This window comes from Crassostrea angulata, chromosome 5 (assembly GCF_025612915.1).
Source record: "Crassostrea angulata isolate pt1a10 chromosome 5, ASM2561291v2, whole genome shotgun sequence".
Classification (NCBI taxonomy): domain Eukaryota; kingdom Metazoa; phylum Mollusca; class Bivalvia; order Ostreida; family Ostreidae; genus Magallana; species Magallana angulata.
Genome location: NC_069115.1, coordinates 33,728,400 through 33,755,762, shown reverse-complemented (window position 1 = coordinate 33,755,762; position 27,363 = coordinate 33,728,400). Strand labels below are relative to the sequence as shown.

The following is a 27,363-nucleotide window of genomic DNA, read 5'->3' as shown; positions in this document are numbered from 1 at the left end:
CTAATCTTTATTATTAAGTCTCCCAAATGATATTTGGAGACTTATTGTTTTTGTTCGGTTCTTATTACATGACTATTGTATTCTTTTTCTTCTTTTACTTCTTTCCCTCTCTGAACTTGTTTCTCAGAGATGGTGGAACATAATTGTACAAAACTCTAGGATACAATAGGCCTGCATATCTAGTTATTCACCCTAGTTTGATTTTTCTCATCTGGGGTTAGACAACCACTTTTCTGGGGGGGGGGGGGGGGGGGGTCAAAAGTGTGTGGGGTCTAACATTGAACCTTATGGGAATAATCGTAGACTCTATTGTAAATGGTAACTTGAAAACGGACAAAGATAATAATATAGGGTTTTCATAATCATATATTGACTGTTACTGGCAATATATAGGGTTTATTAGATCTGACCCCGGGGTCATCCCCACACCTAGGAATTTGAAATTACCAAATATCTCAAAAACTGTTACAATCATGACCCCTAAACCATGTATATTCTTGTTCCTTATATCAAGGGGCATCAAATGTTATGTAAGTCATGGGCCCTGTGGGTGGTCCTGACCCCCCTCGAACAGCAAGTCCCTTAATATCTTCAAAATGGTTGCGATCCCCACCCTTAAACCATATATATTCTTGTTCCTTGTTTCAAGGGCATCAAACGGTATGTAGGTCATGAACCCCGGGGGTGGTCCTGACCCCCCTCGAACAGGAAGTGCACAAATATCTCGAAAACGGTTGAGATTCCAACCTCTTAACAATTTAATTCAGACGATGCAGAACCGTTGCATTTACAGATGTCTTTCTACTTGGAGGAAGTCATGACATTAAAAATTATAGACTTTTAATATTCAATAATATGCACATGATGTATTGGATCGCATATAGCTTTGAAGAAGAGCAGAGAAATTTATAAAGACTTCATCATCATGATTATTTTGGCCTACATTAGTTCTCTACTGAGATTACATAATCATTAAAATTTAAGTAAACCTACAGCTACTAGCTATCCAAAAGACAGTCCAGCAGTTCTTGTGTATTAAGTTTTAAGATTATTCAACACATTTATAGCGACGCAAGTCACTTTTTGACTCAAATAATAAATAGAATTTATAACCAACAATTTGATTTGTTGAAGAGTTCTAATTTTATTAACTTAATTAAAAATGTTTCAAGAACTGGTAAAATCTGTTTTAAAATTATGGAATACTTTACCCCTCGTTTCTTTTAAGAAATTCAAAAAATATGAGGCAATCACATTGGGATCATTAGTTGATCTGCCTACTTTTAGCCACAACACACGTCGAGAAAAAAGCACAATCGGGTATTCATGCCAGGGAAGATTTTAGATTAAAATTATATGTTATAATCAGTTTATGTGTAAATTAATCTTTTTATGAAACATGAAATATATCAAATAATCAAACCATGATGAATTTATCAGATTTTGTCAGAGGAAAGATTTTCCCTTCAAGTATAAAAAAATATGTATTTGAGAGGTACTCTCCAATTTAACAGTGTGACCGGTTTGATATGTAGCCAAATCATATTTGGGCAAAAGCGATCTTTGACCTTGACAATGAACCCAAAATACACGTGATCCTAGTCTAACTGAAAAAAAAATTATACATAGGCCGCAAGACTTGTTTCAATTGTGAAGAAACGCATAATTTCTGGGCCGGGGGGGGGGGGGGGCTTAAAACTATTTCTTTTACATACTATCTTTTGACTACATAATACATAACTGACACAGTAACACATATATACCCGCAAACACATCCGTGAATTGCGAAACCAAATCTTTTAAGCTTATCATATCCATCGACATGTAATAGATAATGAGCGCCTTTTTTATGATATACTTTGCTTTTTAGACGCCTCTGTTTTCTTTCTAAAACACCAATAGGGTCCAGTTCCTTTTGAATAGCGAAAACCTGTTCTTTTAATGATTTTATATAATACCATTAAATAAAACATATTTCACAATTTACAAGTATGTTACTATGACAGCTTTTCAATTAATTGCAATACTCGGTTACATGCATAATTGTTTTCATACAGCACATTTTGTTCCTTATTGCCCACTTCCCTTTTCTTACATAATGTACAGATACCCAACCTTGAAACCACAAGTCCATGTGACAAACGACGACGCTGTAGTCCACGACATCCAAGAGAAGAACCACTTCTCCTAATTAAAAAAATAATTGTACTCTGAAATATATACTTTATTATCAATATATATATGAAAAAAATATATAATTATGAACAAAAGAGACAGAGAACAAATGTTAAAAAATGTAAATATAAGCATTGAATCATTATTTTTTGAAAGATGTGGTCTCATAACTGCAACGGTGTGTGCATACAAATTGAATAACGAACCCTAACCCTTACGAAAATTTGTTTGCACACACCATTGCAGTTATGAGACCACATCTTTCAAAAAATAATGATTCAATGCTTATATTTACTTTTTTTTAACATTTGTTCTCTTTCCGCAAATATGATTTATTTTAAAAAATCTCGGAATTATTCAACGAGTAATGCGCAATTAACGGAAGAGCCATTGCAACAGCCAAATTATGCTGACAAAAATAGTGCACAGCGTTTTAAATTCTAATAACACAATTTTATTTTCATTCTGTAATTTGATGAATTTATTTTTGGTATATACTAAAAAATTAATCAATTCATTTAAATCTTTAAAAAATATTTACATCCATGAAATATTAATCAGCCCAAGTATAATATCAGGTCGTGATACGGTTTGAAGTCGGGAGGAGAGTCAGTCATGTTATGAAGGAAGACTGAATGTACTCATCCGCACCAGATTGGGTGATTGGGTCTTCTGTGTTATGCGTAAATATCACTTAAATCTATCAATTCAATTTAAAAAGAAAGAAAGTGAATGTAAATATTTAATTTACCATGATAACGTACGACGCCCTAGTAGTATTTTGCAGCATTCGTCTTCTTGGTCCCATCATCGCTAATATTCTTTCAGATGTCTTATACTGGGTGCAAAAAACTCAATAAATTCCGGGGTATATTTTGTTTCTACTATGATCTCAATTGTGCTTAAAGTATACACATTATAAAAATCATTAAGCAAGATACTGAAAACAATACCAGTACATGTACCTAGCGGTTATTTGCTGTGCAGCAAAAAAATATATCTTAGTTATTACAGATGGGGTAAATTTAATGCCGGTAGTTTCAGACTGTTTTTTAAAGCCAAACAGGAAGGAATTACTTATCTTAAATTACTGAATTAATCTTCTAGTACAATTATGCATGCTTACATACAATAAGGTACAATCGGTCTCCAAGACTATAAACTGAGAACAGATTTTCGTTTATATTTAGATTTTTAACTAATAACTTTATTTGTATGGAATTTTAGTGTTTTGTATAGATTACAAAATAATGCAAATAAAAGTAAAGTATTTATCTCAGTTTATGGTCATGGAGCAACATCATTTGATAGAATTTTTACATGTGCATATGACCTGCAGCAATATTTGTTACTTGGCTCTAAAAATAATAATTTGGCTGGGATTTTCATAATCAATTTAGTAAATAAGGGAAATGAAACAAGGTTCAACCTATACTGATATATCTGTAAAGATATTGTTAGTACCTGATTTCTATTTCATGTCGTAAGAGCAGGATACCACAGATCTTTAGATTTGTGTACCCACCGTAGAAATACTCTCGAATGAGGTCTTCTCCTTTATCAATAAAAAAATAATAGTTGGTGAAAATTACCTAACGTGTGAAGAATGGGTATACCCCGATAAATGATATATACACAATAATTAAAAAAGATGCCTTTTTTCTAAATTAAACATGTATTCCCCAACAAGATAGATGTATATAAGTACGAATAGATTATTGACTTTTTTAATCAATACTCAGTAAGCATGAACTAGAACTTAATGTTTCTAATCAAATTTGAAACTGTGAAACGAAACTGATTTCAAAATTATGAAAAGGAGCAAAACGTTTATATTTGTAATTTGTCCTTGTGTGTGGTTGTTTGTTCTTTACCTATAAAGTAAAAACCGGTTATAGCGAACACGCTTATAATGAATTGACGCTTACAGCGAAGTGATTTTCATTCCCTGTGACTTTATTACATGTTTTAAACTTGACGGATATAACGAATTACGCTTATAACGAAGTAAAATCGCCCATCCTTGTCCCTGGCACTTCGTTATAAGCGTGTTTTACTGTATTACTTAAAACTTTACAACACGTGTGCATTCTCATTTTCATTTTTTTATTCATAGTATCTTTACAAAACTGTATGAAAGCTACATGTATTTTGGAATGTTTATGAACTCGCATTTAGATACAATCAATTTTTGTTTGTTAAAATTTTACTTAAAAATATGTTTTAGAAGCGTGCAAAGTGTGCATCAATTTTAGATCTGTTGACAAGCATCTGTCAAGGTTATCGAATATTATAAAATTTCACATGCACACCTTAAATTTTTGGAAATCAAATTCATTAATCTTATTAATTCTAGGATGAAGTAATCAATTGCGTTCATATTTAACATCGATCGTAATTCTTTTAAAATAGATATGGGGCACATGTACTATCAATGATCTTCGTGCATATTTATATGCATTGTTTATTTGTACTCATTTAACTGAGTTGATCTTTAATTACTTGAATTCATGATAGTTTTGTTTCATCATATTTAAGATGTACGTATATCAACGGATTTTTGTTTGTTTCGAAGTTGTCGACTTGCAATACAAAAGCGTTGTTTTAGCAGTTTTACAACAGTGTGCATTATTTACAAATTTAACTAGCTTGCATTTGTCATACTTATCATATTAACAATTGTATACACCCCACCCCAATAATTCAAAGCAGATAGAGAAAAAGCACTTGTTAAAACCGCAAAGCTACGCTCCCTCGTGTCATTATGACCACGCCCATCGGGTATCTGCACATAATCAACAATATTATATGGGGTATCTACTACGTGTCTAGCGTACCGAAAAGCAAATATTTTTCAGTCTCATAAAGTAGAAGAAGGAAGTTTTAAAATTTTGAATGTGAAAGTGTTAAACTTTAAATACATACTGATCCGAAGTCGAAATAGGTCACTTAGACATGCACCTATGCACCTTAATTCGGTTTTTAAATGTGTCTAGCGTACCGAAAAGCAAATATTATTCAGTCCCATGAAAGTACAAGAAGGAAGTTTTATGATCTTGCCGTGTCAATGCATACAACCTAGTCTGTGTTAATGCTTTGGGAGAAAATTTGGGGGAAAGATTGGAATTGTATGACCAGTAACACATCACTTAAGAAACGTAATGGAGATTAGTGTCACATTCGCAATTTTCTATATTGGGATATTCTACGTTCATGGTATGACAATATTTGATAACTTCTGCAAGACATTTTAAAATAAGGGCATGGTAGCGAATAAAACAAAATTGTTTTGGTTGTCTTCTTCTTCTAGTGTTTATTTTTTATATTAGAAATTAAGGCAATGACTACAACATTATGGACAACACAACCAACTAGCACTTTGTCAGAGACAACAGAAGAGTTAATGACAACACAAACAGAACTGCAGACAACAACAACACAGAGTACGTCGTTTTCATTAACATCGTCATCAACTGAGATAACAACCACATTACCAAAAACAACACATTTATCAACTGAGGAAATATCAACGATAACGACAAGTAAAATGACAACTCCACCTGAACCAACGACATCAACAACTGAAAAATTAACATCAACAACTGTAACGCCAACAGCATCTACTGAGAAAATTACCACATCGACTAAGGTTTTACCTGAAACAATGACATCATCAACTGAAAAACTAACGTCGACGACTCAAACTCCAACAACATCTACTGAGAAATTAACCTCGACAGATATTACGTCAACAGACAAACCATTTGTCACACAACTGTCAAAATCAGACAAAAATGACGGAGTAATCGCTGCGCTAGGCACCATTGCTGGCATCTCCTTAGTGGCTAACGTGCTATTGTCTATCCTGTTGTTCAGAAGGTAAGTTCTATGATAAAAGGTCAACCAAGTATAAAAGTTTTCAAGTTACTTGTGCACGTATTAAGAGTTAGAAATAGATTTTTGTTAAATTAATTCAATTTATATGACATTGTAATTGGTATAATGTTTGCCCCTTTTTAAATTGAAAATGACCGAAAAAATGCACGTATCTTGATTCGGGATTGTTTTACTATGAAAAACTAAATCAAGTATACGAATGACAAAAAAATATATTATAAAGTAACATGCTTATTGTTTTTTTTAGCTGTAGACGAGTATCTAATGATAATAATACAACGCCAATGTATGCAAATGAAAATATTTCGAAAATTGACCAAACAGAAATGTATACTGTGCTGGGAAACAAGGAAGAAGGTGGAACATACCAGACATTAACCCACAAAAACGAAGTCATTTATAACAATACAAATACATGCATGTGAGATCATCACTTGTTGTTTAACCCTGCTTAATTTCAATTAGAATATAACTTTAAAGACATTTTGGTTATATTCCAGTAAATCAGTGCTTGTTGAATACAAAAAATGCAATAACGATAAAAGTTTTATAAGTGCTCAGTATTTTTTTTTGCATATTCTTATGAAATCCTATCGTGCTCATATAGCCAGACAAAGCTGAATCAAGAACTTACAAGTTTAGATTGATGTGTCCGCATGGTAATATACACATTTAGTTCTTTGAACTTTTTAAATCTGCCTTCAAACTCTTTGTTTAGCAGTGTTTGGTTTATGAAAATACAACGCTTATGCAAATAAATGCAAATAATTGATAGATACCTTTAAAGTTTTAAATAACAGGATAATTCAGGCTTCAGTGGTGGGGGGGGGGGGGGGGGGGGGGGGGTGGGGGGTGGCACGGACTAAAGACAGCTAGGACAAATGCATAACTTGATTTTGTAATAAACTCTATGGTAAAATGCAATATTTATGTACAGTAACATATTTTAGAGATATAATTTTCTCTTTATTAATTGTTAAAAGAAAGTAGCAGTTTGTAATTAGAGTTATTCCTAATCAACGCTGACCCATAAAAAACGAGTTATTACTGAATGTGACATCATACATGTTGTATTTAATGTTAGACCTCAAACAACTACACGTATGGCATCATTTCACTTTATTTGAAAAACAGCTTACAAAACAACATTAATCTAAAGCTAGCAGAGGTTTTCTATGTTTAGTGAAATGAACGTACGGGCGTGCATCTTTTCCAAAGACAGCTACTTGTTTACAAATTAGTATAGAGCCGCAATCCGTTTTTTTGACTTGAATAGGACGGGACAGGATAATTCACTCGGACCCATGCTGCACAGAGACTGAAGTGTTTGAATGTATGGATGAATGAGCAATACCCCTGGAAAATACAGAGAGAAGAAAAAGCTTTACTCGGCCATCGTCAGGCCAAGAAATATAAAATAAATCCGCACAAAAATAGTTGGTGATGTCTTGTACGCAGATGGAAAGCTGTACATTTAAACTTCACCGGTCGAGTCTGTCCGTCAATCGCCTTTACACGACCGACTGTACTTAGGTATGCGAATAAAGAGATTCCAAGAGGAAGTGACCGTCAACAAACAAAAGGCAGCTTAAAGGATCAGCAGTTACTCTTGATCATATGTTAAGTTGATAAAACGGTGGAGAACTGTACATTTAAACTTCACCGGTCGAGTCTGTCCGTCAATCGCCTTTACACGACCGACTGTACTTAGGTATGCAAATAAAGAGATTCCAAGAAGAAGTGACCGTCAACAAACAAAAGGCAGCTTAAAGGATCAGCAGTTACTCTTGATCATATGTTAAGTTGATAAAACGGTGGAGAACAGTCAGTGACGGGTGATGAATTTTTAAATGAATGTGGTGTTAAAAGAAAGGTGAACTATCAAAAATGAAAAGAATTTTTTACAAAATATGATCTGATATGTCTTACTGAAACCAGAACGGACGTTTTTGGTGATACCAACTATCTCTCTTTGTGACATTTATAAAAAAAACCAGACAAAAACCTACAAATGCCCGCTCTGGTAGAATCATCACAGCGGTCAGGGATAACATTGTAAAATATGAAAAAATAAATAGAACATATAATGAATATGTGTTTTGGTCTAAACTAGACAAAGTTTTACTAAATTTTTAAGAAGATCTATTGTGCGGCATTGTTTACACACAAGATGAAGGCAGTAAATATAAATCTTTTTGACTGCTTCTTTGAAATACAAAAAGAGTAATTCAGTATAATTATAAATAAATCTAAATGTTATTGTCCCATAAGTGACTTTAATGCCAAGTTGGACATTAAAATGATTTCCATTATATCTGGTGGATTTTTAAGCACAATTGAAGATATATTTCAATCGGACATTGTTGAATTGCTGTTTGAAAGCTGTCATGTTCCACTTCAGAGAATTGTTCAAGATACCGTTTATATATTTATTGATATAAACGGACTGAATTTCGTAAAAATAAGAAATCTACATTGGTATTAGCCGCTTTGGCAGTGACAAAAATATATGTGGGACAAACCGTAAAAACAATAGTTCCGTAGAGTATGTCCTCTCTATAGTACTACTAATACATTCAGAATTTTAAAGGACTCTAGTTTTTATCGATTTTTTTTTCATAGCTTATAGCTTATTCGAATGTCTACAGTTCTATATATTTGTAGCCGTGTTTTTCAAAGGAAAAATCCGGTTATTGAATTGGTGAAAATGGCGGACGGGCGGCTGCCAAAAGCTTGCCCCTACTGTACGGATAAGTAAAAATATACACCATGCTTCCTATAATGTAATTGCACGTAGACGGTTCACCAAGTCTGGGCCCAAAACATGTTCTGTCTTAGTAATCTGTCTCTAAACTTTGCTACACGTCTGATAAATATTAATGTGATCCCCCATTTTTTTTACAATGTAGAATCAGGATTTTCATGTCTTTAATAAGAACATTCTTGTATCAGATATGATGATACTCAAAGCATTATTTTTGCAGATAAAAATTTACATAACACGATATAAATAATTAATTACATGAAATAAACTTAAGGCGAAGCACGATGTTAGGGTCATCGACACGGTAAACGAAGTATATAACCATAACCAACTTCATACCCCCCCCCCCCCACCCCGGGATGCATGTACTGAATGTGTTTATGTATTATGTAATTATTTATTTAAAAATTTCCTTATACGAAAATAAATAAAGACATGGAACACAACACTGACTGACAAAACCCCTAAACTTTTATGATGAAAACTTAAGTTTAATTTGGCTTTTATTCGTATTACATAATTGTACATGGCCTCTTTCATTATGAAATCTGTCAAACTTACGGTCTGCCCCTCTTTCTTGTCGCCATGCATTATTAGTTATAATAATCAAACAGAAACCAATGCTATTTTTATCAGCTTGGGACGCCATTTTCTCATTATCATAAAGTCACTTAAAACAGTCTGTAATAGGACAAACAATTACAGTCGCGTGTGGCGTTAAGGCGGATTGTTGCTTAATGCAGGGTGTTCAAATAAAAATAAATAAATAAAAATAAATTTATGTAATATTGTTGATCTGGCTAGGATTGATTGAAAAACATAAAACATGGTTGTGTGTATATACTGCCATTTATTTTTGCTAATAAGAAAAATTAGGCAATAAGGGGAGGTCATAATATCAATTACCAGACATTGAATGTAAGTTATAAAAGGTGAGCAAATGACCTCCCCCATATTAAACAAAGATGTATACAATATCAACATGTACCAAATATACATACAACAAACATATTGTTGAACAAAAACAGCATTGTACATATCAACAACAACATACATGTGTAATACAGTGCAAAATAAATCCCCAACTATAAAGGTGATGAAGGGGAAGGAGGGTGGGTTGATTGCGGTATTTACAAACTTGTTGACAGCTGACAGTTAAAATGACGTAGTCAAAACATCGCGCGACTAAACGCCGCACTCTGATTGGTTAATGTAGACAATTAAAGAAGATCAGCTAAATACTCAAAAATACTCAAATATTAGAATTACAATTATATCATGACTAGACTATTATTTTTGGTACTGGCATAAAGATAACATATCACAATTTACATAAATGCTATTATTTACAATAATGCTGTATTATGTAATATTGTTGATCTGGCTAGGATTGATTGAAAAACATAAAACATGGTTGTGTGTATATACTGCCATTTATTTTTGCTAATAAGAAAAATTAGGCAATAAGGGGAGGTCTTCAAACAGTCATAATATCAATTACCAGACATTGAATGTAAGTTATAAAAGGTGAGCAAATGACCTCCCCCATATTTAATTAAACAAAGATGTATACAATATCGACATGTACCAAATATACATACAACAAACATATTGTTGAACAAAAACAGCCACCAAAAGCAAACAGCAGGTTTGCACAAAAAGACCCCACACAAGGTGGACTAGCCAGATCATGGTAGTCAACAATATGAAAGATGGCAGTACATACAACACATATGGCAATGACTAACCTCTGCCTTATATGGAGATTTAAATATTAACATATCATGAAGGCACAGATTATCTATACATGTATAACCAAACCAGTTAAAAATTTGCATACCACTATGGACATCTTATTTTTAACCTTGCAAGCATTAACACATCAGCTGACTTCTGCCCTGTGTTAATATGACAGTATAATATACATGTTAAAAGTTTTTATACTATCAAACATGTTTTAAAATACAGATAGACATGTAATCAAACATTTTCAGATGAACCAGTAGGCACATGTTACTAAAATGACAAAATCAAACAGCAGAAACAATGGTTAAAAACTATACAGCAGGCATAAACACATCAGTTTACTTCTGACCTGTGTTATGTTATGTGTAACCACATCATGCACATAGTATAGATAAATGTTATACATGAATCACACTTTGACTAATGTCCAATGTAAGACAAATGATAGGGAATTGTGATGAGAATTGAATTTTGACATACAACTAATCTATACATTGAATTAACAACACAAACAATGCATATCAGATACAATTATTTAACACAGCAGTTAACTTCTGAACTGTGAAAACCTTCCAGAAAAATATACATACATAGCATTTGCTATATGTATTTAAAATGTAAAGCTTGACAAACGTATGTATCTACGAATAGCATCAGATTTCCATCTTCCCATTTTTTGAATGCAGTTTTCAGAATAACCCAAATGTGCTGCATGAGTGGCTGCCCCTATCCTAAAACTGTGACCTTTGTATAAAGCAGGGTTCAAACCAACAAAATCAATAATATTAGTAAGATTTTTCACTACAAATGCATAAGTTACTGGTTCACCTCCCATAAATTGAAACAATGGACCTGACTTGTGGCCAAATGTATGCAAGTAATTATATAATGCTTGAACGGGGCACATTTCCTTATTATTTGATGCTTTAAGATGGATTTGAAAAATGTCATGTGTTTTATTTGTTTTGAAATTTTTTAACACAATTTCAACAGCCACAGGTGTTGTTTGAAGCATTTCAAAAGTAGCATCATTTCTTTGACTTTTACTTTACACTGATCAGTTTTGGATTTTACCACAATCTCACCTAAACGCAAGAAAGCATTGAAAGCTAACAAAAAAATGGATTTCAGAAGAATCCTAGTGTATAAATTTTTAACAGAAAGATCCATTGATTTTAACATGTTTGACAAAATGGGACCTGTAATCGGCAACCTGGAATCTTTACTAGGTGCAGAATGATGGCATCCCTGTATGATTTTCCTAACTAAGAATGTTTCAGATGGATCTTGAAGGCTAAGAATTTTGTGTACATAGCTTATGGCTGAAACATGAGAAGATATACTATTTGGGGAATAGCAAAGAGAAAACAGACAGGCAATAAAATTGCATAATATTGCAGGTGAAAGAGGAATGGAAGTTATATTTGGAAAGTGTTAAATAAAGAGATTCCATGTTCTTTTGTAGGCATTTTTTGTGTTGTCACATAATGCCGCACCTAAAAGCTGCTGAGCTTGCAAAGTTAAAGTTCCAACAGGGGTTCTGGAATGAGTGTTCGGTTGGGTTCCAATTGAGGCATGTATTGAAAGGCTGCCTGAAACTGGAAACGAGACAATTTGTCAGCTGCAATATTGTATTTGCCAGGTATATGTTTTGCTCGAAAATGAATATTCCATTTTAGGGTTGCTAACACTAGGCGGCGTACTAATTTCATAAGAGTTACTTCTTTGGAAGTCTGTTTATTGATAACCTGTACAACAGCTAAATTGTCAGACATGAAGAGAACCTTTTTGTTTTTCATCTCCTCACCCCAAATCTCAATGGCCAAGACAATTGGAAAGAGCTCTTTAATAGCAATTTGATAATTTTCCATATTTTCTCGCCAATGTGAAACAAACCAGTTTGAACCAAAAATAGCTGCAAAGCCTAAAGAACCTGAGGCATCTGTATAGAGTGTGATATGATCTGATGAAAACCATTTTTGAGACAAAAACACAGATTTACCATTAAACGAGGCCAAAAATGAAACCCATGTTTCAATATCTGATTTTGTTTCATCTGTAAGGTCTATCAAATCATCATGGTTTTGCACCCCACAGGTCAAATCTATTAAACGACGAAGGAAAGCACGACCCGGAACAACAACCGAACAAGCAAAATTAAAAAGACCAATTAAAGACTGAAGATCACGTAGATTGGTTTGTTCCCTACTCTGCATGTTCAAAAGATGTGTTCTAATCTTTTCAACTTTTCCAAGAGGAAGACGTGCTTCCATTTTTGTGGAGTCAATTTCAATGCCATAGATAATAATGGATTTTGTAGGCGTTTGAGTTTTAGACATTTTGATAGGTACCCCAATAGTTTTGCAAAGATACAGAAAATGTGTTAAATCATTTTTGCAGTTTGGTAAATCAGCTGGCCCAATAAAGAAAAAGGCATCTAATATGTGTGACATATCACCAGCTTTGTATTTTGTCTGCATTACCCACTGTAATGCAACACTCAAACGTTCAAAGACCTGACATGAACTACTCGCGCCCATTGGTAAGCATTTATCAAAATAGAATTCATTGTCCCATGAAAATCCTAACAAATGATAGTCAGCAGGGTTCACTGGAATGATTCTAAATGCATCCTCTATGTCTGTTTTGGCCATAAGGCAGTTTTTTCCATACTTTTGAACTAGTTGTATGATCAAGTCAATTGTAGCATATTGAACTGTAGAGTATTCTTTTGGTATATAACTGTTGACTGAATTTTCTTTTGGGTAAGAAAGATCATAAATAACTCTAAATTTTCCTGGTTCCGACTTAGGAACTACCCCTAGAGGAGATGAGACAAATTGAGAATAAGGTGGAGTTGCATAGGGTCCAGCAATTCTTTTCAAAGATAAACCTTTGCGTATGTGATCCTGAATAACATTACTATGTTTCAAAGCAGAACTATGATTTTTTGGAAAGGGGGCATTGGGCGTAGAAACACAGCCTATGGAGAAACCATTCTTAAACCCATTCACTAAGTAAGATCTTAGATCTTGATCATACCCATCTAATTCTTTATTTAGTTTGTCCCAATTTACTGGAGTTGTAATTTCTAGCCTCCCGTGTTCGCTGGGTAGAGGATGAGCATTTGTGCTTTGGGTGGTTACCATTGCACAATTGACGGGAATGGGAGTATGGGCATGGGAAGAGTTTACATTTCCCACCCTGATTGTAGGCAAAGCAGAAGCGGACTTTGCCCGGTTGTTTACCACGAAAGGGCTGTCCAAAATTTTGTTTGTTGGACATGGCAATACATTTACCTCTTAATTCTTCAATAGGTTTTTGCCAATCTACAGCCAAAGACTCCCTAAGCTTTCTGAAAGATTCGTCATACGTTCTCCAAGCAACATCACCATGCAGTCTTTGCATTTCTCTAATAAAGCTCATGTATTTTAATAAATGGGGAGCTTCTGATGGGTGTTTCTGAATTCTTATGTTAATAAAGATAAGAAAGTCATCAGTCCACTGACTGATGAACATGGGTTTTTTTTATTTTAAACTATGCTGCACATTAATGACCCCCGGAGTAATGCACAGCGTAAGAGGTTCTTCATCTTGGTGCGACAATAGTACTCTTAAATCAAAAAATTCATTTGACCAAATTTTTGCCTTTATCTTTTGTGGTATTGTTGCACCAAGAGGAATACCCTCTGTTACAGAGATAAGGTTATCAGCATTGAATAAACCTTTGTTTGTGCCTACTGGCTCACCTGTGTTTTCTAAAAGTTGAGACACTACTGACAATATAGGGTTATCTTGCATAGAGGAAGAAGTAGTCGTTGGTGCAGGTAACTCATTGACGGTGTTTGCATATGTAGCACATGCAGCATTTTCTAGGGGTACCACTGTACTACTTGAAGCATCAGAGTTGGGATTTTGCAATTTAACAATTTCTTGCGCAAGTCTTTGGTAATCGATTGGTTCAGCCTGAGGTTTACGTTTTGCTCTAGTACTTTCGCTTGTCTCCACAGGATGTTTGCGTTTTGGCATGGTAACGCCTACAAAATATTTAATAACTGATAAAATCAAATTTCTAAATTGTACCCAATATACAATTAATGCAACTATTCATTGAGTGTACAAATTTACACTCAAATTATGCAGATAGGTGCACATGAGCTAATTATTATTTGAATAATTACAATTTTGACACCCCAACAAGTTATCAAACAAACAAACAAATTATCAAGACTTGTGCCAAAAACAGTGTATATCTTTAGATTCACATGTAAACTTACATACATGTAACAATACACATTATTAAGCATGTGTGCATGAATCTGCATAAGTGTGCATGAATCTGCATAAGCACATATAAAAGAATCTCTGCATGTGCATTAGTAAGAGTCAACATGACCATGAGTAAGAAACAGAAAAATAGTCTACATTCCTCTGCATGTGAACCAGAAACAATATTGCACACAACTGTGCACGTGAGTCAAAATTAGTATACACACGACTCTGCATGTGAATTAAAATTAGTACACACGACTCTGCACGTGAACCAGTAAACCAGAAATATACTGTAGCACACATGACTCTGCAAGTGAACCAGACAAATAGTACACACGACTCTGCATGTGAACAAGAAAAATAGTACACACGACTCTGCATGTGAACCAGACAAATAGTACACACGACTCTGCATGTGAACAAGAAAAATAGTACACACGACTCTGCATGTGAACCAGACAAATAGTACACACGACTCTGCATGTGAACAAGAAAAATAGTACACATGACTCTGCATGTGAACAAGAAAAATAGTACACACGACTCTGCATGTGAACCAGAAAAATAGTACACGCAACTCTTAATGTGCATAAACTTTGTTTTTGACTTTTCACTATGAACATTCTTTATACACCTACAGGCTAATTGTAAATTTAATGCATATGCCTGTGAATATATTGAACACTATGAATGCAATTTAGCTCATAGAAAAATAAAAATATGCCAGCCTGCTTATCTTGAATGTTGAAGGACAGCTATTCTAATGTTGTGAAGGTATTTCTTCATGTGACGAGAACCAGATTCAATGTGGACCCCATCTCTCCCCAGGTAGGTCAGGTCCGCCCAGAAACCCCGATGAGACCAAAAATGAATTCCTTTGATACAATGCAAGGGAAAATTAGTTAAACAGAAGACCATGTACGTTTTTAATTGGTTTATTATCAACTGACTTAACGCAGTGTCATTTTAGTGACAAAAGGGGTAGATATCTTTCTCCAAGGAAGGAGATTTGGGACTTCATAAATGTTGATAGATAAAGTATTTTTCAAGTGCAGATGCATTACACTGGGTTAGATATTTTATTTCTTCATGTTTACTAGGTAAGTATACCATGTGTCAAATCTGAATGTATTTTCATTTTAAATATAAATAAAAAGATTGACTTCCGTGTTATCACTAGAAAACAGGCGACGTTTCTATTTTTTTTTTAAATCTTTGGTTTGATCAAGTTTAGTACATATTCTAGTCACGTAACATGTTTTGTTACCAGAACAAATTATAATTATCAATCTCTACTTACGTTTATGAATGAAGATATTTTAATGTATTCAATGTCTGTAAACTATAAAAGAATTTTACCTGATCAGTAATTAGTATGCAGATTAAAAACCTTCTTTTGTTTTGAAATGAGGGTGAAGTTGTGGAGATGCTTTAGCGTATCAAAGTCATTTGTCAAAATATACACTTGCATTGAATAATAAAAGTAAAGAGTATTAAATAATTCACTGTTTATTCATTTATAGTAAACATGGGAATCAATATTTTCACAAATAATGAATAAATGAAATGCGCCAATTCGTCCATTGAATGCGCCAGTTTCGTTTTGATGCAAAGAACTTTACAGATATTGCTCGGAATTAAGTAACCATGAATGCGGGCTGACTGGCTAACATCATGGCGTAATGATGCAGAACAGAATAATTTTTTAATATGCAAAATATGGGACAAATAGTCAAAAGCCGAAATTTGTTTTTAGAAATTTTTTACTCAGTTGCAACAAGAAAATTTTGGCAGCATACAACTAATTTCAGATATGATTTTCTTCCTTGTTGTTTGCTCCTCTAAATATCTAGTCTGTTGATTTTTTTTTTTATTATTTCAGTAAACAAATAATAAAGGAAACTAAATACTCAGACAGTACAAAAACCACAAAAAATATTATTAAAAAAATATAGTTCAACATACAGGGCCTATTGATGTGTAAAGTGTGCGCGAGCTATCATCTATTAGAAATATATATATATACAGCTGTAGCATACAAATTAAAATGTTTTACAGCTTACGGCGTTCTCATTCTAAGATAAATCTACATAGATAGTTTATATACATGTCCTAATCATGGTTGATTTCATTCTTCCACATGACTGTTTCTTGAAGATTTCGCTATCACTATCAATGCACTTAGAAGTCCTTGTTAAATAATCTGCAGCTGCAAAGGGAAGATAATGGATAAATCGGTATGACAATATGTACAAAACGTAAATTGATCACCTTTCTTGCTTCTTTGAACGAAGTCAAATACTTTCAACCGGTCAGTGTTATATTTTGAGTAATATATTTTCCTTTTTCTTGGTAATGATGTCGATGACATTTTTGTAACAAATGTAATCACTGAGAAGTGTAGAATTTATTATTCATTGTCAAATGCATGCTTGAAACCTACATTGTTATTTTTATGTAAAAAAAAAAAAAAAAAAAAAAAAAAAAAAAAAAAAAAAAAAAAACTCTGAATGTTTCCGACTCAAATCATGCGATATTTAGAGAACCAGTGAGATTTATTGCTACAAACTTCTCTGGAATGGCCATCCAAGCGAGTTGAATTTGTTAAAAATAGGTAGATTTTCAATGAAAAGCGCTAGGCGGAAAATTGGGTTAAAAAGCGGAAGACTTCCGCCTAAATCGGTGGAGTTAACATGTACATGTATGAACGTAGATAATATTTAACTACTGTCAAATTATATACTTATCTACTTTACTGGTGTATAATTTTTTCTATTATTATGATATGGATCTGCTAAATTTCACCAAGTCATTAAACCATTATGAAATAGTTTCATATAAACTGCTTCATTTTTTGATATTGATATTTTATACTAGTCTATGGTTTAAAGCTATGGTATTTAACTTAATAAGTTTGACTGTATCTTTTTAAAATACTAGTATACAAAATTTTTTACAGTTACAAGTAACTAAAATGAAAATAAATTATCGCCGTCAAATAGTAATTTTCAATCAGAATCAACAGTATTTTCATTAGCAAAAAGGTTTTTTTTTTACAAGCAATACTTAATCTTTTTCCCTTTGCCTGTGTAGTACTCGGCCATTAAAAGGTTGTCTTTGGTGTCCACATATACGCCCCATGGGCAGTGAAAATAAGGAAGGCCGATGCAACGGAGACATTTTCCGTCCTGATCTGAGATGTAGATACATGTACCATATTCGGCATCGTTGTGCCAGTCCGTCGAAATGACTTTCTGTGGTGATTCCAATTGGCTCAAATCAACTTTTGGTACACAGTAGTAGAGAAAAAATCAGGATAATTTAATCGGAATTGCCCAGCGTGGTCAACAATTACTACTGCATTGGCTGTAGAGTCAGCAACACAAATATTCATGTTTCTATTCTCTGTAATGTATTTGATATTACTAGACGAGTAAAGAGTGTCATTGTTATTGAATTGGGTGCTTTGTATTTCGGTGAAACCAGAGTAACGTACAACCTTTGTTTGTTATAAATAATCATTTTTTAAGAAAACTAGGAGGTCATCAGAGGAGGTACTACAGACACTGCAAGGTCTCCAGCAATTTGATCACTTCTTGTTTCTGTGTATTTTTCACTATGTCCACAGTTCTACCAATGCAATCTTTATAAAACTAGATCGCCTCTGTCACTGTTAAAATACCCCTCGCATGTTTCCTGACCAGGTTTGGATGTCTTCAGTAGTTCCCTCTTAAGATAATCATTGTAAAGACTCATGATACTGCTATTATCCCGGCATGTCCATATTTCTTCACCAATGTTACAAACAACAACTCTGCGGAACCCTTTAATGTAGTCTCCATATTCTGTCTGTATTGTGGTAATGATCTGTGGCCTATCTAGCAGTGGTTTGACTGAAAAGGATCCAGTCTCAGAGGTTTCTATTGTGTTGTCATGATCCTCTGTCGTAGTTAATAATGCTGACAGTGAACCAAATTGCTTGTTAAGCTCTTCAATGTCAATGTTTTGAGGTGTGAAGTTTGGTAAACAGATTTTAAGTTTAGGAGGAGCTTAATACAGTGCATTTATACGTTAGGTCAAGTGCTTAACTTGGAACATTCGCTGCACGTTGGGCAGGGGTGAAGGTTGTTTATTTTAAAAACGGGGTGGGGGTTACAAATATTGACGTATATGAACATGTATTACATACTTAGTAATAAATATAGGTTTTTTGCACATGTGATACAGATGACATCACAAAATCCGTATCGGCCTCCGGGGCTGATACAGGTTATCAGCCCTCCAGGGCTGATACGGTTCCGTATCACACCCCTTGCGGAACTCCTCTGCCATTTTTCGCTTCGGCATTTTTGCATGTTTACAGACGAAAAATAAAACATTTTCAGTTACAGTCAACATTTTTAAGTGCAGTTGAAAACTTCAAATGCTAGCAAATGTTTTAAAGCAATCAACTTTTAAACCTGATGAAATTCGGTTCTGTAGCTTCATGGTTGTTAAAACAAGAAGAACTCATATATTTATTTAATACATGTACAGACTACTTTCAAATATTATAAAAATTCAATTTGTTCAAGTTGATGCCTTTTTACATAATTTATTACTAAATATGTAATAAATATAATAATAAATACCTTTTTATCCATATCACAACCTGTATCAGCCCTCGACCAATATCATCCATCGGGCCTTCGGCCCTCGGGCTGATATTGGAGTCTTGGGCTGATACAGGCTGTGATATGGAAAAGGGTATGTATTATTCTCTATGTATTTCTTACGGTCACTTCAGTCACTCGGGTAAGTAATTGCGGTTTGTCTGCCGTTAACAACGCTACATTGTTAATTGATCTTGCAAACAACAGGGTAAATTGATTTAGCCAATAATAGTTAATGCATGATTTCTTTTTAAGGGAAATCTACTTTTATTCCCTGTGCGTTGTATGCTTGTGTTTGCCTTATGTGCTCGTAGAAATAAACCGTCTCGTCTCGTTCCACCTGTTATAATTAAGAGTAAGAGTTGTTTGTCTAAAAATAATAGGCGAGGCTACAGCAAGAGGAGTACCGGATGAGCGTTAAGACATCATCGGAAGCTAAATATGCAAAAGTGAGACTCTCTGACATGTCCATCTATAAGTTGTGGTACTCAAGTGATCGTCAAGGTCTGTACTAGGGTTCTTTTAAGATTTTATTTGTCTCTTTTAAAACCAGAGCTCTATGTAAAGGGATAGGACAATTTTCAAATTTTAAAGCTATAAATAATTCTATAGCTTGTGGATCTTATTGATAATTTATAGGTAAACAGATCAAATTTTATAATAAATGGACGATCTGATGCATAATAATTTACCACACAGCCTTCGTAACGCATTTAAACATAATACTAGCAAGCTTAAATTGCATTGCAGAATCATGTTTTTTCCAATCATTTAAAATATGCATATAAATTAAATTTATACAAAACTGCAAATTTTACATAGCAAACACAGTTTTTTTTGCATTTGTATTAAGAATATAATTCATAAAAAGAAAATATAAAATAAATTTATTAAATAGACATGATAAATACACTTGCATACAGTTTGCCTGGCCTAGGTCTTAGTGCCAAGAAGAGGGCTCAAGAAGCCCTTGTTTGAGTTACAACTGAGTTTTTGTTCTTAATTAAATACTGAAATTTGTGACTGCATGGGATGAGATGATTTATTAAACATTCATAAACTTTCCTGATATTGAACAGTAAAATGTGTGACTTTGATTATTTATCGATTACTAGGTACATGTGTCGGATTATTAAGTAATATACTTTTTTGTTCAAATTGTCTATTACATATATGTAAGTCCTATTAGACCTCCCGTTTGCTGTGTTATGAGTCTCTAAATGAGATTAATAAACAGATATCTTCATTTGGTATTTTTTCCATTATTTGATCACAGATCTATGATTTGAGAAAAATTTATTTTATTTATTAATAAGAAGAATTTAAGATAGCAACATATGCCTTCATTGCGGGTAAAATGCTGGTTAAAAAGTAAAAACAGCTGCAAAACAAATGCATAGTTGATTATCAATGTATAGAATGTTGATTATCAGTGTATAGAATGATATGATAAGATTTGCGGGTAGTCTGATACCCCGCGCAAGGTTGCGACACATTTATGCAACTTTCAGATAGATGTTGAGACTTAAGGAATATGACAGGATGACACATATTTCTCAACAATTAACAAACATAAAATTTGCATGTAATGTTTTAAAAGAACTTCTTAAAGCGTTTGAGTGGGTGTGTGTGTGGGGGGGGGGGGGGAACGGCTTGAGTGACAAGCTATTCTAATGGTGTATCTAAGGCTGCGGCCATTTTTAGGGTCGTTTTAAAACATGCATGACGAGGAAATACGCCTGCCGAGATCTTAAAGATTTTTTTAAAAATCTTTTTCCCGTATTATATACATTGCATTGTATTTCAATTTACTTCATATATATTCATAGAAAAAAATAGAATAATCATTATTAAGCACAAAATTATGCCTAGCAAAAGTTCAAGTACTGTAAAGTTAGATAACTCTTATTTATTCTTATAGCGCCTGTCGTTTACATGGGTTACGTGGTTTACCCGTTGAGTATAGTTTTCATTTCTCCCAACTTTATTAATGATAACATAGACATAAATCTGATTATATATTTATTTCTAAATATATTAAAACTTTCTTTTGAAAAGGTTATATATATGTTTTAATTTTACGTATATGCATCATTCTGACGCCTTTGACGCAATTTGTACGCCTTTTGTATTTTATGCCATATCGTTTTTAGTAACTTTATACATGTACACGTAAATAACTTCAGTGTGCTAAATAATTATAATCTTATCGTTTGATTATTTTCAATCCTTTTTGTTTTGATTGATATAATATTCAAACAGTAAAATGCTTTTGTTGGTTATTCATACATGATATAATGGTAGGGATATTGCCAAAAAAAAAAACCAAAACAAAACAAAAAAACGAAAAACAAAAAACACCAAAAAACAAGCAAACAAACCGCATAATCCCCGATAACTAAATTAATTTTAATCAGTACGTTTGATAAAAGATAAAGCCAAATCGTCATGATAATTTAAGTTTGACTTTATACATGTACAATGTAATGATTACTTTGTGCAGTCCGTGATTTTTCTTAGTTTGTTGAAGGTGTTAACCAATCAAAAAACTGGTTAGAGATTTAATCAATTTCTATAAGAAAAATAGGAAATCATACATGGAAGAAATAAATGTAATGTAATACATACACAGAAATTTACAGAGGAGGAGGTATTATATATATTTTAATTCGAGGAATCCTTTTACCCAGTATGCATTTTATTTAGTTTTTCACCGGTAGTGAACAAAATGTCATATTAAAATTTTATATTTACAAAGGAATATGACTCAAATAAGAATTTGGGTGGTCTTACCTTTAGTCTTAATTTTGAGTGTATTGGTTAGGTGTAAATACACAATTTTAAACAGATAATGTAAATAATAAACGCAATTTTTTTCATCTTATAAGACTGAACACTATTTTTTTTCTAGACGCATTTAAGTGGATCTTTAACAAATGGTGTGTAATTTGTTTTTCAAATTGTCAACAGTCAGGAAATATATGTAGTCCCCAGTAAATTCTCAGTCTCCCAGTATCCTCTTAAATGAAAACGTCAGTACATAAAGTTTATTCACAGTTATGTAATTACTTCAAAACAACATGATAAAAATGAATCAAAAATGAGTTAACATTAACTATCATCTTTCAGACACAAAATCACCTGCAGTTGCTTTAAATTTCAGCCTTCCCGGGCCTGAAATTTTTCATCATCAGATTTTAACAATATTTTTCTCTATATATTCCTATGACCCCCACCCTATTCCAGGGGATCACGATTTTAACAAATTTGAATCATCATGACTCATAAGAATGCTCCAAGAAAGTTACAGCTGTTGTAGCAAAATTGTTTTGGTGGAGTCTTCTATATTCTACTATGTAAATATTTGCCCCTCCCCCCCCCCCCCCCCTTTGTGTTCCCTAGCTACCCTTTGGGAATCATGATTTGAAATAAAAAAACAAACCATAAATCTACTCTACCTTATGACGCATCAATACAAATTACAACTTTTCTGGCTGAATAATTATTGAGAGGAAGATTTTTAAAAATGTACTTCTCATATTGCTATGTAAGATATCTACCCCTCCCCATCGCGGTATCACCTACTCCTGAAATCGTGGTCTGAACAAACATGAATCATCACGGGTTTTTGCACCGAAAAGAATTCTGACAGTTTATAGTAGAAAAGGTTATTTTAGTAATAACAGATGTAAAGAATTGATGGAAACGAAGATGAAAACTTCTCATAAATTGCAAATTTATCTGACTTATAATTATATTCAGTATGCATTGTTTACCATAACACACTATGGATAAGATGCTAATAATTTTATTTAATTGCGCCTGCGATACCGAATGAATATTTGCTTGATTAAAAATACTTTTGTTTTTAAACAAATCATATATCTCATATGACTGAATTGAATACAAAAATACGCTCTCTGGTTTTTTTCTCCATAAAACAGAAACTTAGGTAAATGTAGTCAACGTAAAATTCAATACGTTTTAATGTCTCGTTCTTCCTTCATTTGCTTCATAAATACTCGATATCTTCAAAGATAAAAACCTCGTAGTAAACCGAAATATAATAGGGCAGAATTTATAATTTTTTTGAAACACTCTATGCTTCGCATCAGTGGTTTTAAAAAATGCGCATCCCAGCTCAAATTATTTTTAATGGCAAAACATGGGAAAAGAAAACAAGAGTCAAATTCAGACGATGAAACGTCAAGTTTTCAATGCGATAATGATAAAATTTGATTACATGGCCTAGTTGTGTCTGAACTTAAGTCATAAGGACATGCGCTATTTAACATTTACTCGTTACTTTTGAATGCATCTAGCCAACCGAAAAGCAATTGCAAAAATTAAGTCTTATAAAAGAAGAAGGAAATATGACGTTGCTCTGTGTCTGTTAAAAAAAAAGCACATCAGTGTCGATGCTATTCAAAAATAGGAACAGATTTGGAAAATTATAGGACCAAAATCATAACGCTTATAAAACGTAATGGAGATTTGTGTCACAATCGCAATTTTCTATATAGGGATGTTCTACGTTCATGGTATGACATTATATTACCTTTGCAAAAAATATGATAATGGCGTGGAAGTAAATATAAAACCATTTTATTTTGTATGACTTTGTATGAATAGTTTGCTCATTTTATTACTATGTATTAAATGTTACAAAGAAGTCATATTAGCCGAGTGAGAAAATATATACTAGTATTACATGCATACAACACGAAGCATGACTTATTAAAAGTTGAACTTATTAACGCAAAGAAAGATTAATAAACTATAAATTTAATTGATAGTGTAAATTTTGTTTTAATGATTTAGAAATATGAAAAGCACAACAAAAAGGACAATATGAAACAAATCAAGTATTATATGTATCGACATTTTTATAGAAATAATATGTCAATAATTTTTACATAGATATCCTTCAAAGATGAATACCAATCATACTTAACGAAATGATACTCTTTATTTAGTTTTATCGCTCTGTGTAGTACATCCTGTTGATTTTTTTTCTCATTCTTGTTGACAACATATGAACAGAGCTGCAGGCAGCAACAATACAGAGCACGTTGTATTCATCAGGATCAACAACAACTGAGAGAATAATCACATTATCAGAAACAACAACTTCATCAACTGAGGAAATATCAACCACAGACAAAACTTCTCTGACTCCAACATCATTGCTATCAACGACATTCACAAAAGAAAAACTAATATCAACGACTGAAACGCCAACATCTACTGAGAAAATTACCACATCGACGACGGTATTACCAGAAACAACTGAAACAACGACATCAACAACTCAAAAATTGACATCAACAACTCAAAAACTCACATCAACGACTGAAACGCCAACATCAACTAAAAAAATTACCACATCGACTACGTTGTTACCAGAAACAACGACATCAACAACTGAAAAACTAACAACAACGACTGAAACGCCAACAACATCTACTGAAAAAATTACCACATCGACTACGGTGATACCAGAAACAACTGAAACAACGACATCAACAACTGAAAAACTAACAACAACGACTGAAAAGCCAACAATATCTACTGAAAAAATTACCACATCGACTACGTTGTTACCAGAAACAACTGAAACAACGACATCAACAACTGAAAAACTAACAACAACAACTGAAACGCCAACAACATCTACTAAAAAAATTACCACATCGACTACGGTGTTACCAGAAACAACTGAAATAACGACATCAACAACTGAAAAACTAACAACGACTGAAACGCCAACAACATCTACTGAAAAAATTACCACATCGACTACGTTGTTACCAGAAACAACGACATCAACAACTGAAAAACTAACAACGACTGAAACGCCAACAACATCTACTAAAAAAATTACCACATCGACTACGGTGTTACCAGAAACAACTGAAACAACGACATCAACAACTGAAAAACTAACAACGACTGAAACGCCAACAACATCTACTGAAAAAATTACCACATCGACTACGGTGATACCAGAAACAACTGAAACAACGACATCAACAACTGAAAAACTAACAACAACGACTGAAACGCCAACAACATCTACTGCGAAAATTACATCTTCTTCGATGGGGCCACTAACAACTCAAACATTAACATCAACAACAGATAAAACAACATTTACGACAAAAGAAATTACACCATTAACTCAGAAAATAACCACACCAACAAAGATATTTACAACACTTGTAGAAACGACAACACCTTCTCGGGAAATAACTACATTGACCGAAAAGATAACCTCGACTGAAAATGTGTCAACAGTCATACCATTTGTCACACAAATGACAAAAACAGATAACAATGAAGAAGTAATCGCTGCACTAGGTACCATTGCTGGTGTCTCTTTATTAGCCAACGTGATTTTGTCTATCCTTTTGTTTAGAAAGTAAGTTCTATGATAAAAATCAAATGAGTGTAAAACGTGTCAATTCCTGTTATCCAAGTAGATGTTCTAAGAGTTTAATTCCAATTTGAAAAGAAAAAAAATTGTTCATAAACAATCATTTAAATTATACCGCATCATGGTATCATTTTTGCCCATTTCCTTTTTAAGATGAACTTATTTTTTTACTATGAACAACAGAACCCAGTTTAAGACATGAAAAAAATAGGTATTGTTTTTAAAGCGCTATGCATAGCTCAGCGCTTTATTGTCGTTAGACTTCTACTTCCGGTGCATCGAATAACCGCCCCCTATGAGCAGAAGTTTACATCATTTAAACTGGTTAGGGAACAAGTTTCAGGAGTTTGTGCACATTATTGCACGGGCTATTGTGAATCCAATGTACGGGCTATTGTGAATGTAATATACGGGTCTTACATACATCATTACAGGGGCTGACACGCAGTGATTGGGAAATATAGTGCGTATACATACATGTAAGCTGAAATGTTATATACATATATCTGTTATATACATACAGAAGCTGGGTTAGCGCTTTTCAGTAATATCAGTACTTTGATTTGAAATATGCAGTAAAATGTATTTCATTGTTGTTGTAGCTGTAGACGAATATCTGGTGATAACGACACAACGCCAATTTATTCGAATGAAAATATTCAGCATACTGACCAAACAGAAATGTACACAGGGCTGGACGTAAAGGAAGATGGTTCTGTATACCAGACATTGGCCGGTGAAAGCGACGTCATTTACAGTAATACAAATATTTGAGATTAAGACTAGCTCAAACATTGCTTATACAGTTTTTTTAAAAGCAAATCTTTGTTATGCATGTATGTCTGTATTTCGGCGCGTTGTTTAACACCAGTTATAAACTTTATGTGCAAACAATAAATGCTGCGTAATTTCTTTGTTATTCTTACGAAATAAAATATTAATTATTTAGCTACTAAGTGACAAATCCTAATCACCATTTTACCACTTTTGATTAATTTCCGCGTAGGAATATACATGTACAGATTTTTTGAACATTAAAAAACCTGTCTTCAAACCCAACATTTAGCAGTTTTAGTTCCTAGTAAGGACAAAGTCTTAATGGAAATATCTTAAATTTCTAATGCCTAAATTGATGAACACGTATATTAATTTAACTACTGTATGTTTCTATTGTTTGGCAACTGATAGAATTTTAAGTTGAAATAAAAACAGGAACTGCTAAAGTATAACGGCATATTTTAGAGCTGACATGAATTCATAACAGGATTTTGTCGCCATATTAGTTTCGATCGCTCCTCTACCGCCACTTGGTATATTATTAGTTACACAGTCAGTTTGAGATACTATACGGATTCATCCAGGGTGGGAAATAGAAATCCGTATTGGGCGAGGCGAAGCCGGGTCCCAATACGGATTTCCAT

At 33.4% G+C, this 27,363-nt stretch overlaps 1 protein-coding gene, 1 long non-coding RNA gene and 1 pseudogene across 3 annotated transcripts; 1 reads left to right on the top strand and 2 right to left on the bottom strand.

The window, feature by feature from the left end:
- Positions 1 to 2,060: 2,060 nt before the first annotated feature.
- LOC128182985 (uncharacterized) lies at positions 2,061 to 3,730 on the bottom strand. The gene is made up of 3 exons (XR_008243510.1): positions 3,640 to 3,730; positions 2,927 to 3,013; positions 2,061 to 2,187 (listed from the first exon to the last, which is right to left on the bottom strand). It is a non-coding gene; the product is annotated as an uncharacterized LOC128182985 (long non-coding RNA).
- Positions 3,731 to 5,243: 1,513 nt separating this feature from the next.
- LOC128186076 (uncharacterized) lies at positions 5,244 to 26,729 on the top strand. Of its 2 annotated transcripts, none has more exons than XM_052855802.1 (3): positions 5,244 to 5,391; positions 5,505 to 6,054; positions 26,545 to 26,729. In XM_052855802.1, exons 1-3 carry the CDS (start codon positions 5,337 to 5,339, stop codon positions 26,714 to 26,716), a joined length of 777 nt encoding a protein of 258 aa, XP_052711762.1. In that variant the 5' UTR covers positions 5,244 to 5,336; the 3' UTR covers positions 26,717 to 26,729. The 2 variants fall into 2 exon arrangements, with proteins under 2 accessions (XP_052711762.1, XP_052711761.1); XM_052855801.1 differs by lacking the exon at positions 26,545 to 26,729 and adding an exon at positions 6,320 to 6,630.
- Positions 13,637 to 14,815, bottom strand: LOC128186075 (uncharacterized; annotated as a pseudogene).
- Positions 26,730 to 27,363: the final 634 nt, after the last annotated feature.

Excerpts from the sequence above, each read along its gene's own strand:
- LOC128186076 (XM_052855801.1), top strand. The coding sequence starts at position 5,337 with ATGGAGATTAGTGTCACATTCGCAATTTTCTATATTGGGATATTCTAC. Across the intron at positions 5,392-5,504 it reads TGGGATATTCTACGTTCATG|AAATTAAGGCAATGACTACA; the intron begins GTATGACAATAT and ends TTTTTATATTAG. Across the intron at positions 6,055-6,319 it reads TCTATCCTGTTGTTCAGAAG|CTGTAGACGAGTATCTAATG; the intron begins GTAAGTTCTATG and ends TGTTTTTTTTAG.